The sequence below is a fragment of the Tenrec ecaudatus genome, chromosome 1 (assembly GCF_050624435.1).
Source record: "Tenrec ecaudatus isolate mTenEca1 chromosome 1, mTenEca1.hap1, whole genome shotgun sequence".
NCBI lineage: Eukaryota > Metazoa > Chordata > Mammalia > Afrosoricida > Tenrecidae > Tenrec > Tenrec ecaudatus.
The window spans coordinates 16,203,759-16,222,189 of record NC_134530.1 but is presented as its reverse complement, the minus strand read 5'-3'; the positions used below and the strand labels follow the sequence as shown (position 1 = coordinate 16,222,189).

Sequence of the window (18,431 nt, the reverse complement as noted above, 5' to 3'; positions counted from 1 at the left end):
GGTACTCGTCTCTATTTAAAAGACCAATGAAGGCAGGTCACACCGGTGCAAATGTTTCAGGCCTATAGGGATGAGCATCAGAGCCGGGCGGGGAGGGATCAAGACCGGCTGTTCAAGGAAGCTGGGGGGATGGCACCTTCGTACCCGCTGTGCCAGGCAGGCTGGTCACGGAGGGGGGGGGGGGAGCGTGTAGGGGAGAGAGGATCCGCAGCCGGGCGAGCGCAGTCTTGAGCGCTGTGGGTGTAGGCTTTGTCTCTGCCCTTGAGGGTCCTGGGCCCCAGGGTCTCAGGCCAGATTCTCCTCTTCTTCGCCAATGGGGCTGGGCAGCCAGGGTGGTGCGGGCCCTCGGGACCCGTGCATGGGCACCACGGTGAAGGGTTCGGCGGCGGGCGGGGCCGAGGGCGCCGGCGGCTCGGGCCCGGCGTGGGGCTCGGGCTCAGGCTCCCGCAGGCCCGGCTCCAGCAGCGGGTCCCCGCAGCCGCACTCAGGGGCCGGGCCATCTGGAGCGGCGGCGCATGCGCAGCTGGCGGTCGTGGACGCCTCGGACACGCAGCTGTTCTTGCGGCGCAGCAGCGACAGGCGTCGGCCCAGCAGGCCTCCGGCTGTGCCCGCCGCGGGCAAGAGGCGCTGCAGGAAGTCGCCGTGACTCTCTCCCAGTGGCCCTTCGGCGCCGTCTAGCCGCTGGAACTGCATGTCTTCCTTGGCCAGGCTGCGGAAGCGACAGCTGAGTCAGCGAGGCAAGGGACAGAAGGGGGACCGCTGCACATTACTTCCCCTGGCTCCACCCAACCTTTTGCCCCATTGATCTAAAAATATTTAGTGCGTCCTGGTGGCATAGCGGTTACGAATTGGGCGGCTAACTGTAAGGTTGGCAGTTCAAAACTACCAGCTGCTCCGTGGGAAAGGCTTGGCTTTCTACTCCGATAAACTCACAGGGGCATGATTTGATGGCAGTGAGCATGGTGCTATATATCTCTATCCATCTCCATATCCATCTATCTATCTATCTATCTATCTATCTATCTATCTATCTATCTATCTATCTATCTATCTATCAATCCAAATACTTTACTCCTCATGCCAGAGCCAGGCCATGTCCTAGGGCTCTGCTCACACCAAGCCCCAACATTTTATCTATCTATCTATCTATCTATCTATCTATCTATCTATCTATCTATCTATCTATCTATCTAAAGACTTCACTCTGCACACCAGGTCAGGCCTTGTCCTAGGGCTCTGCTCACACCAAACCCCAACATTTTGCCAGTGGCTTGCTCCCATCGCCTTTTGACTCTCACCAACACCTTCCTCAAATCTTAGCCGTGCCACAATACATGACCGCGACATGCGGGCCCTGACTCTTAGCTCAAACCCTGTCCCTCTAATCCTGACAGACTCCGTCCACATACGATTTAGCCCTGAGCCCTGTCCTCATCTCCATCGTCCTCGAGTCAGGCGCTCCGCTGCCTCACGTGATATCGAAGGTGGAGCCCAGGAAGGAGGGCTGATGCAGCAGGAAGGCGGTGGCCGCTGTGTACGGGGCGCGAGCCTCGGTGGCGTCCCAGTACAGGTCCTTCTCCAGCACGGCCAGGTCGTCGTACATCTCGTCCACGGCTAACATGGACACCTGCGGGCAAGGACACGCAGAGCGTGGTGGGGTGACAGCGCCAGGTCCACAGGGGACCCCCTCGGGAAAGGGGAGAGAGTTCGGTAACCAAAGGCAGAAGAGAGCCGGCTTAGGCCCTTCTTGGTGGGGATGGAGTCAGCAGCTGGGCCGCCTTTGGAGCCAGGGATGGCCAAGGGCGGCGAGAGTCTCACCTGGAAGTTGCGGTCGATCAGAAAATTGGTCTCAAAGTCGTCGTCATCCTCTCCGAAAGGGTTAATGAGCTGCTCCGCTACCTGACAAATTAAGAGTGGTTGGAGGTTGGTGGAGGAAACCAGGGGGAGCGAGAGGAGGGGCCTCCTAATAAAGGCCACTTGAGGAGGAGTTTGGAGCGTCCAGACCTGAGAAGACATCTGGGCATAGTCGACTGGGTCACTTTGGGTACTTGGGAGTCACTTGGGGTTGGGGATTCAGATCTCGGTTTGAGGATGGAGATGAAGGGTCCGTGTTAGGGGCCCACCCACCTTGAGCCAGCCTGCGTAGAAGAAGAACTGCAGCAGAGTGAAGATGGGCACGAACAGGTCCAGGTCGTGACCTTTGTAACCCTGCGCTGGGTCCAGGAACTGACGACCGATGAGGCAGGCCAGGAAGTAGCTGTACACTGCGATGGTCACCACCTGGGAGCAGGACAGGCCACCAGGTCAATGTCCTCCCAGCCTCCGGGCTATGGAGAGACCGGAACTAGGGCAGGGCATCACTGCAATGGCTCTGTTTCCCTGTGTCACCGGATAGAAACGACAGCCCAGGGGAGGGGTTACCTGGGTGTAGACGAGGGGGACACTAATCCAGTCATAGTGAAAAAGCATCCCACACTTGGCCCGGAACAGATTCAGCTCCTGGGGAGAGATACAGGTAATGACACACCACACGGGCAGGACTGTGACAATGGATGGTGAGTATCCGGGATGGAGGTGCGTCTACATCTGGTGGCAGAACAAAGTATTGTACTTCTGGGGGTACCAGGGAGGGTGGTGCATGGCTGTAAATGAGCGCCCGGCCTGGGGACCACCAAGCTTAGCCCCTGCTCTAGAGGCTGTCTGGAATCTTCCACCTTGGACGCACAAGATGCAGCTACCGTCAGGCCCCCACTCCAGGGACACAACCTAACACCCCCCCCACCCACCCCCCGCCACAAACCTTCCTGGGGGAGCCCACCTCCAGCAGCAGTTTGAGGGCGCTGTTGTCCCGGATGCGGCCCTCGCGCCGGGCCTGCGCCGCCAGGTTGCTGAACCAGACACAGGGCACCCAAAACTTGTTGTAAGGCGAGTTGAGGTTCTCGAACTTCTTTCGCTCTTCACGGGTCATAAACCCTGGAGGGGCAGGAGCGGGGGTGATTTCCTTCCAAGGACGAGCTTTCCTCCCCGCTCCCCCGCCACACCCCACCCCACCCCTGGCCGAGCCTCACCGGCCTCCACCACGTGGTCCACGGTGGGGAAGCGCTTGAAGACGGCGGTGCTGACCGAGCGCAGGATGAGCACCGCGGAGAGCCCAGCGTAGCGCATCAGCGTGCGCCGGTAGAGACGCCCGCGCTCGTCCCGCCCGTGCACCGTGCCCACGACGACGCACATGAGCGCGTCGGGGAGTGGCATGCACAGGTACTGATCCCACCAACGGTGCACCACCAGCGTCACGTAGAAGCCTGCGGGGGGGGGGGGGGGGGGGAGGGGGCGAGTGCAGAGGATGGGCCACTCAGCAGGGATCGGACCGGTGGCTAAGGGGGAAAGGGGGGCCAGGGGGAGCGAGAGGAGGGCCTTCCTAATAAAGGCCACTAGCAGAGGAGTTTGGAGCGTCCAGACCTGAGAAGACATCTGGGCATAGTCGACTGGGTCACTTTGGGTACTTGGGAGTCACCTGGGGTTCGGGATTCAGGTCTTGGTTTGAGGATGGAGATGAAGGGCCCTGTGTTAGGGGTATATGTACACCTATATGTGATCCTCCCAGCCACAGTGAGTCACTAGGGACAGAACAGGATGTGGAGAGGGTGCCATTTTGTGGGCGTGTACATCAAGGACACCTGGGCAGGTTGTCCTCGAAGCCCTGAGTAAGCACGCCGGGCAGTTAGAGACAGATTTGGTTCTAATCTCAACCTTCCTCATGCGGTGGTGACCCCCCACCAACCATAACATTATTTTCGTTGCTACTTCATCGCTGTCATTTTGCTACTGTGATTAATCCGGAGACCCCTGTGAAAGGGTCGTTCGACGGGTGGCGACCTACAGGTTGAGAACCGCTCCATCAGAGTCTAGGGACAGGGGGACCGGTCTGATCAGGCGCCACCCAGGGCCTAGGGATCCAGACGGGGACGGGCTCCCCCAAGCATTCAGTGGAACTGAGCGTCTCCGGGAGGCGGGAGATGGAGGGGAGGGGGTGGCCGCACCTAGGACGAAGGAGACCGGGATGAGGCTGGCGTACTGGTCGCAGTACAGGACGAGTTTCTCAAAGTAGCGCTTCTGCTCTTCATTCAGCACGAAGCTGCAAGGTGAGGGGCGCGGGTCAGAGGAGGGTCCCCTCCGCAGCGGCAGAGCGCCACCTCCTTTCTCTGCGCCCTGCGACCCTGCGGCCCGCTCACCGGTAGGCGCCGCTCAGTGCCAGGTAGAGGCCCAGGAAGCAGAGCAGTTCCCGCCACAGCAGCTTGTAGATGCTTCCACGCCACAGCAGCAGGAGCTGCGAGAAGCCGCCGAAGCGTGTGTTGGCCACGCGGGCCGTGTACGTGACCGTCATCGCTGATGAACGGGAGCGGCTTGTGGTGTCTGCGGAGATGCGGGTGGGTTGAGCGTCGGGTCCTCTGCTCCCCGCCCACCGTGCCCCAGTCTTCCTCTGGTGGCAAGCTGTCCAACCCCCTGGATTCCTGTTCCCACGGTCGGGTGCCCATTTCTCCCAGCCTGCCTGCCACCCTCCCTCCCCCCGGACCCTAGGATCCACGTGCTCTGTGGAGGGGTTGCCCTCTACCCAAGTCTGGGCACCCCACAGGACCCCATCTAGAGATTTCCCGCCCAGCTGCCCTCTCCTAGCTCCTTGTTTGGGGGCTCAGGACTCTGTGGACCCCTTTCCTGCAATTCCAGCCTTGCAGTCCCCCCTCTGACCCTGGGGTGGACTCCACTCTCCCAGTTCTAGTACAGGCCCTTGCTTTATCCTGAACACCCTTCCCAAGTCCCGAGCCCCGTCTCTCCCTCAGCCCTTGCCCTTGTCCCCTTCCCAGCTCCCAGTCTCCCTCACTAGTCTTCTCCGCCCCACTACGTGCCTGATGCCGCCACTCCCCCATTACCTCCTGGGTCCACCTAGACCCTCCCTCTCTTTACTGCCTTCTGTCCTTCTAAGCCCTCTCCTCTCCACCGGAGGACTGCAGCTGCGTTCCTGCTTGGGCCCCTTCTCACCTGGGATGAGGGTGGCACTTCGGGACTGAATAGGCAGGTAGCTTCTGTGCCTGGTGGGTTGGCTGGAGTCTCCTCGCTCTCAGCTGGAGGGGGCTGGGGAATGGGCGGGCGGAGGTGGCCCCTCCCTGGCCCTCCTCCTTAGCTGCCGCTTCCAACTTTGTTTGGAAAAGCCCAGTCAATTTGTTACTTGGGGCAGGGGGCGCGGTCCACCCTCCCCTCCATGGCCTCTCTGCTGCTCAGCCTCCTGCTGGCAATGGAGGCCCTGGGAGCTTGGGGGAGGGGGGGGACCCTCTCTTTCCCAGGGCCAGAGTCCTCGCTGAGGATCACTCTCTCCGAAGTCTCCTAGACCCACACAGGCGCTCTCACACGATCCACCCAGTCCAGCATTCAGCTTCCCTCAACCTGACATACTCAGGTAGCCGTGTCCTAACCGCCCAGACTCTCAGGCACACTGATAGTCCAAACACCGGCGAAACACAGGCGGGGACAAAGGGAGGGGCCTCACATTCCCCCAGGAGCACCCATGTTACAAAGACACACACAAACTGACACAACCAGCCAAGCGCATTACACATCCAGACACCAGACCGCCTCCTCTAGACACCGCTATCCACCGTCCCACCTAGGGGGGTCACATGCCCCAAACTCCCCAGCACAATGACACCGGAGGTGGTGATACTGTCTCTCAAGGCTGTGGCATGCAGTCCCTGAGCCACAGTGGGTCCCACAGGACGGATGAAAACCTTCACCTCTAGCTGGAATCAGGGGCTATAAGCCCTTATCTTGGGGTTCCCTCACTGTTCCTGGGGGTACACTCACTGCGCTGCATACCCTTAGTACTCAGCCACTCTCAGCACTGTAGTGAATACACAAGTTCAGGGTATCTAAAACCAAAACTCCCACACTCTGCATCCAAAGGGGACCCTTGTTCCTCCTGCCCACAGACCTACAAAGGTCACAGAATTGCATCTCCATCCTCAACCTCACCGGTGGCTGACTCTGGTACACAGACCCGTGGGGGTGGGCAGGGGACCAAGAGTCTGGCACAGGGAGGACTGTCCTGGTGTGGGATACAGAAAGCTTTCCCTCCAGCTTGTCTCCCCCAAATATAGATGCCAAACCCAAGACACTGCTTGCTACACCTGGCAAATGACTACACTTGGAGGTCAAAGCAAGCAGTTTAGAGGTTATTCTCCTTGAGGGTTATCAGCCATAGAGCCATCTGCCCACCCTAAGTAGGGCCCACTCCCTTCTGATAAGGATGGTGGGCTGCCTCGCTGGAGGAAAGCCCAGAGACAAGGTCAAACCCACTCAAGGACCAAGGTTAGGCTGCCATCTTGAGTCTAGGGTCTGCCCATCTTGTCACTTGTGTACCCCTCCCTAATCCCTCCCCTTATTTCATGAACACCCCTAGATCACATCGTTCCCCTCCCATTGCTTGTATTGCCTATGGTACAACCCCTTCCTGTTGTGTATGTGGTCACCTGTAATCAGGGGCGCTTACACACTCCCTAAGGATAAGTAAGCCTTGGTTAGAAATAAACTCTCGCTCATCTCCTCTTCTCCCACACCTCCACATGGACCAAGAGGAGCTGAGGTGAGCTTGCTACTATGAAATGTGTCTGACTCCTTTATTTTACCCTCTCTCCTATCTTCTAGGACTTTTCTATAATCTTATATAACCATACAGTTGCGCCTGCAGTCCCCAAGATTGTTAGAGGCTGGCTACTCTAACATCCTGGGGTGGGTACTTCTGTGCCCACCCCATCACAAGCAATACGGATGTCTGCACAGCCCTGCCCAGAAGCCTGGCAGCCTGGAACACTGCGTTCCTAGCCTGTCTGGCAGATGTCTGCCCCACCCGGGGCAATTAGGAACCAGCCCAGGCCGGCCATCTCAAACCCCTGCCTCTGCTGTCCAGCTGCCGGATGGCCCATAAAAGGGGGCAAGGGGGTGGTGCTGGGTGGGGTTGACAGCTGCCTGATCTGGGTAGGGGGCAAGCTGTGTGTGGACCAGCAGCCTGTCTTCTCCCAGTGATCTCACACTGGGAGCTAGTCCTCTCTCTCAAGCCCCCCCAACCCCTCCCTCAGCTCCACTGTGTCCTCACTGACTGTTGGATCCCTGCAGGGCTGGGGGCAGGCTGCCCAGGCTAGCAATAATTATAACAGTGGCCAGTCACAGACGCTTCCTGGTGGGTACATGCCTGGCATTGTCCTGAGGCTTTTACATCACCTCACTGAATCCTGACACACAGGCTTAGGAAGGTGGGTGTCAGGTGGAGACAGAGGCCACTCTGGAGCTAGGACTTGAAGCCAGCCAGCTTGGCCCCGGGGTCTCTGCCAAGATACATCACTGTGTGTTTGTTTACCTGAGCCACACCTGCTTGCACACACCCAGACAGCAGACAAGAGGGGGGACACGTCCAGGCTCGTGGCCGGGTTCCCCTTGCACACATACCCTGGCACACCTCACCACCACCTCCTGCTGACTCATGGGTGTCCTCAAGAAACCTGCTTTCATCCCCCACCCCACTCCTCTACCAGCTTGATTGGAACCTGAAGTGCTCAAGGTCACTCTGGGTCCTGGGTCTCTGCAGGGGGAAGCAGGGCTGTGCAGGCAGTGGCATGGGACTGGGGGGTGGCAGTAAAAGGGACCGTCCAGTGCATTTTCTTGGTGGCCCGGCCCTATGACTGTCCAGGAGTCCTTCTCAATGTTCTATTGGGGTGCAGAGGGGTCCAGGGGCCCGAAGCTTGGGCGTCAAGAGGCATACGTTGCAGCCACACCGGGGAGAAAGCTCTGGATGTGGAGCAGAGCCCCAGCGGCACAAGACCCTAGCCCCTTGCTAACCCTCGCACTAGTCACTGCAGCCAATGTCTGTGCAGGAGGGGACTGACTACCCAATGGGGTAGGCCTGGGCCCCGAGGGGCGGAGACAGTTAATCCCCAGTCTGGCAGGCCCAGCCTCTGCCCAGGGTGCACATTAATTCCCAAATCAAACAACGGGCCTGCTAGGCCTGCTGTGGGCCTAATCTACCTCTACCAGCCTGGGGCCTGCTGAGGAGTACCCGATTCCCACGCTCCAGAGCCTCTCTGTCAGGGGACAGATGCCCTCCCCTCCCCACCATCCCCTTGCTCAGCACCCTCCAGCCTAGACAGCCACACACGCACGCTTTCCCCAGGCCTGGGCTGAGCACAGCCTCTGCAGGTAACCGTGCACTGCCGTGCAGGGCACACTATGTGCAACTGAACCTGTCGGTGGCGCCATCCTCACCCCGACATCAACACACTCAGCAGTTAAAGATCATTTTATTGAGGATACAGAAGTGGGGAGAGGTGAGGGTCAGTTGCAACCCCCAGCCCCACCAGAGGGTACAGGCCCCCTCCCCACCTCCGCCCCTTCCTCCAATACACCCCCTCCCCACTGCACCATTCTGGGTGGGGGCGAGGGGGTGGGACGACGGCTGTGTGCAAACTCTGCCTGGGGCGGGCCTGAAGTGTCAGCAGCGGGGCACAGGCAGTGGCCCTACTGGGTGCTGGGGGGCTTGTAGGGTTCGAGGAGGAGGGCTGAGAATGTGTTGACCTTGTCTGCCCCTCGCACTTCGTGGGGTAGCAGTGGCAGCTTGACGATGTGGAAATCTTCATAGAGGTCCTCCATCTGTGGCCGGGGCAGAAGGCAGCAGTCAGGGGGCGGGGACAGGCAGTGGAGTATAGGGAGGGGAGGGAGGAAATTCAGGACAGCAGGGGAAGTCCCTCCCACCCCCAGTCCCCAGGTTCTGGCTCACCAAGATCTGAACCCAGAATGGGACAAAGGGTCAGGGAGGGAAGCAGAGGAGCAGAGGCCTGAGGGCGCACCTGATCCAGGTACTTGGCCTGGATCTTGTGGCGGGCTTCACACATCTTGCAGGGCTTCTCGGGGTCGGGGAAGACGAGCTGGTTGACGATGATGTTGTGGGTGTCAATCTTGCACTTGGCCAGCTCCTGGATCAGCCGCTCCGTCTCGTACAGTGAGAGGAACTCGGCGATGCACACGCAGATGAAGGTGGTCTGCTCCTGCGGGGGGGCCCAGGGCTTGGTGAGTGGGGAGCTCTGACCCTGTTCCCCTGCCTGCCCGCCCCACTGGCTGGCCCCTGAAGCTTACAGGGTCTTTGAACTGCTCGCTGACGGAACGAATCACGGGCAGCGTCTCCTCCAGCTTGGAGGCCAGCTGGTCGGCGTTCATGTCCCCCAGGCCCAGCATGTTGCACATCTGTGACACAGGGAGAGTCGGTCACGGCTTACCGGGGGCCCGTTACCCAGCCTGGGGTAGGGGAAGGGGTTGCTAAACACTGGGAGGACCACTCCTGCCACCTCTCAGCGATGACAGGCCCCACGGGAGCTCCACCAGAGCCCAGTGGGTCAAATCCCTGCTCTGCCATTTCTAGGGGCGAGGACACAGGGACCACGACCAAGGGGCTCGAGCTCCCAAAACCTCAGCTTCCCTACCTGTGGACCTGATCTCCAAGAGCTGCTGTGCTAAGTGCGAGGACAAGCGTTAGGCTGCCTAGAACAGTCTAGAACACTCTCGGCATACAGAAAGTACTCAATGCCCTGCCTGTGGTCCAGCCACCCTGGGGGATCACGCACCACAGGAGAGGGACACAGAGTGGGGGGGTGGACATTGAACTCATCAGGACCTTGATAACTATGGGCCCACTGGGGATCTTCATGTGTGTGGGATGCAAAAGGGTTTTCCCCAGGTTATCTCCTCCAAATACATGGCAAACCTAAGACGCTGCTTGCTACGCATGGTACATGACTGTACACTTGGAGGTCAACGCAAGCTGCTAAGAGGTTACCCTCCCTGAGGGTTATCAGCCATCTATAGTAGTGGTTCTCAACCTGTGGGTGGTGACCCCTTTGGGGGTTGAATGACCCCTTCACAGGGGTTATCCGATTCATAACAGTAGCAAAATTACAGTTTTGAAGGAGCAACGAATTGGGGGTCACCACAATAGGAGGAACTGTACTGAAGGGTCGAGGCATTAGGAAAGTCGAGCCCACTCAAGGATGACCAAAGTTAGGCTGCTATCTTGAGTCTAGGATCCGCCCATCTTGTCACATGTGTATCCCTAATCCCTCCCCTTTCTATTGCTTGTGCACCCCTAGATCGTTCCCCTCCTATTGCTTCTATTGCCTATGGTACAACCCCTTCCTGTTGCGTATGTGGTCACCTGTAATCAGGGGGGGCTTACATGCTCCCTAAGGATATACAGGCCTTGGTCAGAAATAAAGAGAGTCCTCTCCTCCTCCATCTCTCTTCGTGGACCTGGCTGGTGAGATTGTGGCCGCCTAGGTGAGCATGCTACCATGAAATGTGTCTGACTACTTTATCTAATCTTCTCGACTTCTCCAATCTTCTAGGACTTTACTATGACCTTCGTATAGTATCACAGTACAGCTGCTCCTACAGACCCGTGTTGTTAGAGGCTGGTCAACTCTACATGTGACAGACATGGAGGTGAGGCCCAGAGAGGTGGCGTTAACTCGCTTGGGGGTCACACAGGTTCTGAGTGCAGAGGATCTGAACCCAAGTCCTCTTGGGTGGTAGGACAGTCTGGGACCCCTCCCCAGCCCCACAGTGAAGGCCTCACACTGGGAAGCCCTGATTGAGGGCGAGGAGGGTGGGAAGGGGCCTTTTGTGACTGTACTTTTGGAGGCCTGGGGTTGGGGTGCTGCCCTCAGCCTCGGGGGATTCTGGAGGAGCAGGGGTCCTGCTTGCCTGTGAGATGAAGGGGCTGATCTGGTTCTTGATCTGCATGAGGCGGCCCAGGCCCCTCTCGACGATGGTGGGGAAGTTCAGCAGCCTCAGCGTGTGGCCCGTGGGGGCCGTGTCAAACACCACCACCGAGAAGTTCATGCCTTTCACCAACCTGTGAGGACAGGCACACACACACACACGGGTCAGGCCCGCTCCGCCAGACCCCCAGTGCGCCCCGGCCTGGGCTGGGCTGGGCCTGACCTCATGACCTCAGCGTAGCTCATGGCCTCATCGATGCCGGGGAAGGCGCTCATGGCCTCCTGCATCATCTTCTTGCCCATGCTCAGCATGTTGTCCTCCTCAAAGAACTCGTCAGGCAGCTCGGCCACACCAAGGCTGGGGTCAATCTCCTGGGGGACAGAGGGGGGGGGCCTACGATGACGACTCAGGCAGCTGTGATGACAGCTGGGGCCTCCCCAGTTCAGTACAAGGTCAGAGTGAGTCCACAGAGAGCACCAACCACAGGCCTGGTCATGACCCCGCCCATCTGAGGGACTCAGGTACACACACACACACACACACACACACACACACACACACACACACACACACACAAAGGGCCACACGAGGGCACACATGACAGACAATTCCCACCTGGGATCAGTGCTCCCAAGGGAAGCCAAAGTCCACCGTGAGCCTCTTCCCCAGCTGTCTCCTCCGCTGGAGCCCGCTTCCTCGGGGGCTTCCATGACCCAGCCATCCTTGCTGTCTCCTGATCACTACTTTATCAGGAGTCTCCATGAGCCCCTCTCTAAGCACCCCCACCCCGCCTTCTGTCCTCACCAATGGGCCTTGTGGAATGGGACAGAAGAGGCCTGAGGAGGGAGGAGTGGCATGAGTATCCCAGGGTGAGCAAGGTAGGAGAACTCATTAGGTTTGTTCAGGCCCACAGGGCGGTGAGTCCAGAGCTGGAAGACCCAGGATGAGGACTGCGCTCCCCACAGAGGGGAGGGCAGCCTGCGGAGCCTGAGGTCAGAGCGGCGCGTGAGCAGGAAGGTGGCCCGCTGATAGGGCCCCCCCGACCGTCTGTCTCCCCAACATGTTTGCTGTGTCCCCAGGCCCTAGAACGGGGCCCGGCTCCTCTGTGTGTGTACCCACAGAGACATGGTTCTCTCCAAGGGGGCTGACCCGTCTAGAGGGGGTTCAAGGGTCACCACTCTGCTGCCACATGTACCATGGAGGCGAAGCCAACTCACTGGCCTCCAAGTCACACCCTCACCGATCACACTCACACCCATCCGTAGCAGGTCATTCCTGTCACTGCTCACGCCCCAGCCCCGAGCTTTCTGCTGGCATCCCCTCCTGGCCACACCACGGCCCCCCTCAGGCTTCACAGGCTGCTTCCCCTCTGTGGGGAGCGCAGTCCTCATCCTGGGTCTTCCTAGCTCTGAAAACGCCGCCCTGGGGGCCTGGACCAATCTGATGGGTTCTTCTGTCTTGCTCCCCATCTGCCAGGCACACCCTCCCCAGCTGGGGGTCCCCTCTCACCCTGGATGTGTATGCCACTCCTTCTCCCTCCTCAGACCTCTCCTGTCCGTCCCTTTGCTCTCCACTGAGGCCCTGCTCGTGTGGCACAGCGAGGAGAGAAGGCACGCTAGCTGCCAATCCCTTCATTGCCTTCCTGCCCTGGAAAGAAATACCCCAGTTCCCCTACCTTCCCTCTGGGCTCCTAGCAGAGCCCAAGGCCCGGGTGGATGTGCCAGAGGGGTCCCAGGTCCAGCCCGAGGACCATCCTCTGCTAGCATGCCCGTTCCCTACCGTGGCATCAGCACACCTTTCTGTTGGCCCATTCCGATCTCTTTGCACCCCAGAGCCCTCTCAACCACCACGTCTCCCTCCAGCTGTGGTGAGACATCTTCAAAGAGTGGCTCAGAGCCACTGCCACCTCCACCTCCCGGGCTCCTGGCTGGCCTTCCTCTCAGGCCTCAGGAAGTCTCTGCAGAATAGACCTGCAAGCACAGAGCAACTCTGCCAGCTGAGGACGCTTCCCATCTGACCGTGGTGCTTGGCATGCCACACTTGGGCTTTCCTTGAAGCGGCACCTTCTTGGCCGCCCCCACTGACTCCTCCTGCTCTTCTGCTCGATCCTGCATGCTGCTGCTCCCTTAGGCTTGTTTCTGGGACTCCCCCTTCTCTCATCCTGCCGGCTCTCGAGATCACCCTTGGGAAACTTCACTAAGCTACGTTCACAATCTTTCCACCTGGAATTCCAGTGGGGGCACCAGGAAAGCAGAGAATTCTTGACTTGTTCCTTCTAAACCTGCTCGCCAACCAGTCTGACTTATCCCAGCTGCTCAGGAGACACCTGTGAGAAGATTGCCTTCCGTTCCATCAGCAAGACAACTCAAGGCTTGTTTCCAAACAGAGCACAAATCTGACCCATTCTTTCTCCCGACTAGCTACAGAGCAGATGGGGAGTCTTTCAGAACATGAATCTGGCCGTGGCATTGCGTCTCTTATCAAGTGAACAGCTTTATACTTCTAATCAACCCAAACGGTTCCTGTGGTCTGTGTCGTCACCCAGCTTAGCATGAAGAACTCCATTTGGTTTTAAAAGACCTTCAACCCCGTTAGCATCTAGCCCCCTTCCCCCTCCCAGCTCTCGTGACAGTCCCTGGCTCTCTCAAGATGTTTCTGCACTCTGCCTGCCCAATGGGCAAGAAATGTAAACTCTCCTGTTAGACCTTGAACGATGACCTGCAGCTGGGCTGTTCCCCCCAGACCCCTTCTACCCGGCCAGTTTGATAAGAATGTCACTGTCTGACTATCCCTCCCCTTAAGCCAGCCCACTACTTGGAACTACAAAAACCCTGGACTTTCTTTGTCCTGGGTCCAGAGTTTTCCAGGCTCTAGGCTACTCTTGAGGCAGCTGTTCATAAAGGCTGATTATTAATCAAGCGGGGCGATGGATCTCGCCGGGTACAACAGCCTGCAAGGTCAAACACTACTTGGCTCTGATTGGCCTCTCCGATCTCTTCTCCTCCCCCTCCTCTTGGTCACTAAACTCCAGCCACTCTGGCCTCCAGATATCTGTTCCACAGATATTGCTCACTCGTTCCCTGGGGGTATGCCTAGGAAGAGGTGGACTAAGGAAAGTCAGAGGACACAGGGTGGGCAGGGCATGGCAGCTGATGCTGGGAAAACTGAGGGGGTCTTGGCCAGAAGTAGGGAGCTGAGCCCCGGCTCCACTCACCATGGCAAAGAGGTTGTCATAGCCTTTGACCTTGGTAGGCACCTTGGAGAACTTCTGGTCAAAAGCATCGGAGATGTTGTGGGCAGGGTCTGTGGAGATGATCAGAACACTCTCCCGTCCCTTGGATAACTGGACTGCCAGGCTGCAGCTGGGCAAGAGACAGGTGAGAAGGCGGGGAATGAGGGGTGGGATTCTACGTCCTAAGAGTGGGGAACTGGGGTCAGCAGACCCTGGAGGAGAGAGTACAAGCAACTCTGAGATCAAACCTCAAGCTCTGCAGGGGGACCTGCGTCAGCTCTCTAACAGAGGTCAATCAGGTTCAGCCGACTGAGTCTGTCTAGGCTGCTGCCTGGCCTGATCTGGGAGCTCCCACAACTATATAAGCTAAGGGGTCAGGGGCAAGCCCTGCTGAGCTCAGGATGGAGGGGCTGGTGGTTTCCAACTGCTGGCCTTGTGGGCAGGAGTCCAAAGGGTAAGCACTGGGCTGGGCTCCTTCTGTCCACCTGGTTGACATAATTTGCGAGATTCCTCCCGCACCTGTGAGTTGAATTTGGTTTGGTCAAGCTGAGTGGGACAGTCTGATTTGCGGCCCTTCCCTCTCTTTCTAAACCCTCTAAACACCTGCCCCCACCCCGGCTATAGAACGGCTTGATTCACCTGCCTCGGAAGGGTGCCCATGTCATTATTTCGGGCTCATCCTGGTGACGGCTCGAGTTAATTGGGACATCTACATGTTCCTTTTCTCGGAGGCCCATCTCAGGCGCTACGCTCAATGGGGTTGGGGCTCTTACACCCCAGTGGGGATGGTCCAATTCCAAGGGCGGGGGGCCGCACTCAGGACTTCGGGAGGTATTATCCATTAGCTCCAGGATAATTCCCGGAGATTAAAGCCCTGAAGTCCCCCGGCCCAGTCTCTGATCTCCCCTGCGCCCAGTGGTACATCCCACCGGTCTTCCCGGTCCCCCCCCCCCTACAAACCTCCTTACCTACAGGTAGTCTTGCCCACGCCGCCCTTGCCCCCGACGAAGATCCATTTAAGGCTGCGCTGCTCGATGATATTGCTCAGCGTGGGCTCCAGCGGTTCCACATCAGGGGCATCCTCGAACTCCTCGGCCTCAGCCCCCCACCCAGCCACCCCTGCCGCCATCTTGGAGCCGGCTCACGTGAACACGCGGACCGCACCATGCAAAGTGCCTACAGGGTAAATCCCCGATCACATTCCGACGGACGGCGGATCCTTGAAATCTTATCCTCGCGTCCGATCCCTTAGGAGCTGGTAGGAACTACAATCCCAGCACCCTTCGCTCCCATGGCTCACCGGACGCCCTTCAAGTCTGTAGTTTTCTAGGGCCTCCCCTGCTTCATTAACATACTGAGACGTCCCAGGCGGCCTCCCTTCTCTGATTGGACGCGAAGTCACGCCGCTGGCCTCTCATTGGCTGTGGCTTGTCTAACGTTCACCAATCACGCTCAGGTTCCGGTAGCGCCAACCTTCCCTTAGCAACCATCCAAACACCCGGTCCGTGCGCTCTCCGAGAAGTGAACGCCGAGGTCGGGCCTGGCGGGACTCCATAGGCTCAACTTCGCGCCAATCATTTCTGGTCCCTCCCAGACCCGTAGGTCCGCCCCCTCGGTTCCCCGACCGCTTGGAAACCCTCTGGCTGCTGCTGCAAACCCGTCGCACGCGTTTGGATGAGCGTGCTGGCGACCGGTCTCCGGGCTGCGGACGCTTCTCCGCGTGGATCACACCGCCCCCTAGGGGCGGCACAAGCAGCCACCCACATTGTATTGTGGATGCTGTACGGGCTATAGTACAAGCGATCTAATTGCCAGAGGGGTGCTGAGTAATGTTTTTTGTTTTTTTTCTGAAAAGGGGGCGGTAGACCACATTTGGGTTGCTAGCTGCAAGGTCAGCCGTTTAAAATCACTAGCGACTCTGATGCAGAAAGATGAGGCTTTCTAGTCTCTCAAACCCACAGGGGCAGTTCTATTTTGTCCCATAGGGTCGCTATGAGTCAGAATTGACTCGATGGCAGGGAGGGAAGCGGGTTAGAGGGGCGCTCGTTCTGCCTGACCCAAGCCCTGGCATTTTCAATCACCTCCCATGCATGTGAACGTTGGAACTACAAAAACCCTGGACTTTCTTTGTCCTGGGTCAAGAGTTTTCCAGGCTCTAGGCTACTCTTGAGACAGCTGTTCATGAGGAGGACCGAAGAAGATTGGATGCATTTGAATGGTGATGCTAGCGAAGAATATTCAAAGTACCATGGACAGCCACAAGAACTAACAAGTCTGTCTTAGAAGTACATCAGATGGCTTCTTGGAAGCAAGAATGGTACGACTTCATCTCACGTACTTCGGTCTTGTCAGGAGAGACCACTCTCCAGAGAAGGACATTATGCTTGAAACGTAGAGGGACGGTGAAAAAAGAGGAAGCGCCTACACAAGATGGATTGCTACAGGGGCTACAACATCAAACATAGGAACAATTGTGAGGATAGTACAGGACGGGGCATTATTTCATTGTTTTGCATCGGGTCGACATGTGTCAGACCCGACTTGATGGCTCTTAACAACTCCAGCCTGGGTTAGAGGGAGAATAATGCTAGGTGTGGGCAAGGTGTTGTTGGTCCGTGCTCCCTGAGAGCCTGCGCTGGGGAGTGGAGGGGCCTTAACTATAACAGAAGGGACTCTGTCCTAAGACTTCCTGGTACTTTCCGTTCTGTTCCTGCCAGACTTCAGGGAATTCCTTGCTTTAATCTCTACCCTGTGCTGAAATACAAGCTGTGTCCACAGAGACTCCACTCCAGAAACATTCTTATCTTTCTCACTGCCATCTTGTCAATTCTGACAAATAGCAACCCTTTAGGACCAGATAGGACTGCTCCTGTGAGTTTCCAAGACTGTAAATCTTTATTGAAATAGACAGCTTTTTTTTTCCTCCTGAAAATCTGAACTGCTGACCTTGTGGTTAGCAGCCTAACTTACTTGTAATCCACTATGTTACCAGGGCTTCTTTCTTTCTTTTTTTTTTAGGGCACCTTTCTGATCTTTAGATGGGAACTGTACATACATACATACACACACACACACACACACACACACACACACACACAAACAATACATTGCCGCCTGTTCCAACCCATAATAACCCTATAGGACAGAAACCCTGTAGGGCATAGGTTCCCAAATTTATTTTGCCTATGGCTCCCTTTTCAGAAAAAAAACCCCAAAACAAACAAGACAATGACACCCAGTGACCTCATGGTAATTAAAAACTCCTACACTATAGCCCATAATCCAGGATAAAATGCAGGTATCTGCTTTTACAGCCCACGCCCCCCCCCATCATTCCAGCACTCCCCAGGGGATAGTATCATCCACTTTCACAAGCGATGCGACAGGGTTTACAAGGCTTTCTGCCTCCTTCAAAGGTTTTTGGGGAGAAGATGGTTGGCTCAACAGTGACCAGGCTTTTCTAGATGCGATACTGCGATGAAGCCATTTGCCAAGCTTGTAAGGTCACCTTTTCAAATCCAAGGCATTGGAGGTCGCTAAGCCACTGCCCTTTATTCTGCTGCATCTAAACCAGGGGTTCTCAATCTGTGGGTTGCAACCCCTTTGGGGGGTGTCAAACGACCCTTTCACAGGGGTTGCCTGATTCGTAACAGTCGCAAAATGACAGTTACGAAGTAGCAAAATGACAGTTACGAAGTAGCAACAAAAATAATGTTATGGTTGGGGGTCACCACCACATGAGGAACTGTGTGAAAGGGTTGCCGCATGAGGAAGGTGGAGAACCACTGCTTATTCTAAACAAAATAAACTGGGTCAAGTCGAAAAGGCGTTGCTGAGAGGAGCACACCTTCTGAAAGCCCCCAACGTGGTCCTTGCAATTCTGAATCTCTGTGTTAAGCCTTCTACGAAAGTCACTGCCAAAGAGAAGTTTTCTCCCATCCCATCCAACCTGATCAATTTGCTTGCTGAAAACGGTCGCTTGAGCATTTCGGCCTTTCCGGCCATCATGAGTGTCCACCCTGCAGAGGTTCCGCGAACAGTCACCACTGCGTCTCCCTTAGGAGACACCTCTTTCTGAATTGAAAACGGTCTTGAACAGCTTCCAAGGCCAGGAGTTGAAATTGGAGGTGAAGACCGACCCACCAATCATGGGTGGAATGCTTGTTCGTATTGGAGAGAAATACGTGGACACGCCCACAAAATCCAAATTGCAGAAGCTGAGCAGGCTTGTACGGGAGACAGTGTGAATGTCTTGATTTTCTATCAGTGAACATTCTTTAAGTTGGAACATCAATTAAATGCTTTCTGAACAGAAAAAAAAATTTTGACCTCGGAAACCCTATGGAGTACTCTATTCTGCCCTGTCGCATCTCTATGCTTGACAATC

At 56.9% G+C, this 18,431-nt stretch overlaps 2 protein-coding genes and 1 pseudogene across 2 annotated transcripts; 1 reads left to right on the top strand and 2 right to left on the bottom strand.

Moving 5' to 3' along the window:
- Positions 1-4,384, bottom strand: BEST2 (bestrophin 2). The gene is made up of 9 exons (XM_075536758.1): positions 4,233-4,384; positions 4,041-4,135; positions 3,069-3,302; positions 2,819-2,973; positions 2,422-2,499; positions 2,128-2,280; positions 1,819-1,899; positions 1,473-1,627; positions 1-709 (listed from the first exon to the last, which is right to left on the bottom strand). The coding sequence occupies exons 1-9, from the start codon at positions 4,382-4,384 to the stop codon at positions 286-288; spliced, it is 1,527 nt and encodes a 508-aa protein (XP_075392873.1). The 3' UTR covers positions 1-285.
- Positions 4,385-8,366: 3,982 nt separating this feature from the next.
- Positions 8,367-15,394, bottom strand: GET3 (guided entry of tail-anchored proteins factor 3, ATPase). Its single transcript, XM_075547788.1, has 7 exons — positions 15,013-15,394; positions 14,027-14,174; positions 11,035-11,183; positions 10,795-10,945; positions 9,175-9,282; positions 8,889-9,086; positions 8,367-8,691 (listed from the first exon to the last, which is right to left on the bottom strand). The coding sequence occupies exons 1-7, from the start codon at positions 15,171-15,173 to the stop codon at positions 8,560-8,562; spliced, it is 1,047 nt and encodes a 348-aa protein (XP_075403903.1). The 5' UTR covers positions 15,174-15,394; the 3' UTR covers positions 8,367-8,559.
- Positions 15,395-17,521: 2,127 nt separating this feature from the next.
- LOC142431794 (ATP synthase peripheral stalk subunit OSCP, mitochondrial-like) lies at positions 17,522-18,291 on the top strand (annotated as a pseudogene).
- The last annotated feature ends 140 nt before the right edge of the window (positions 18,292-18,431 follow it).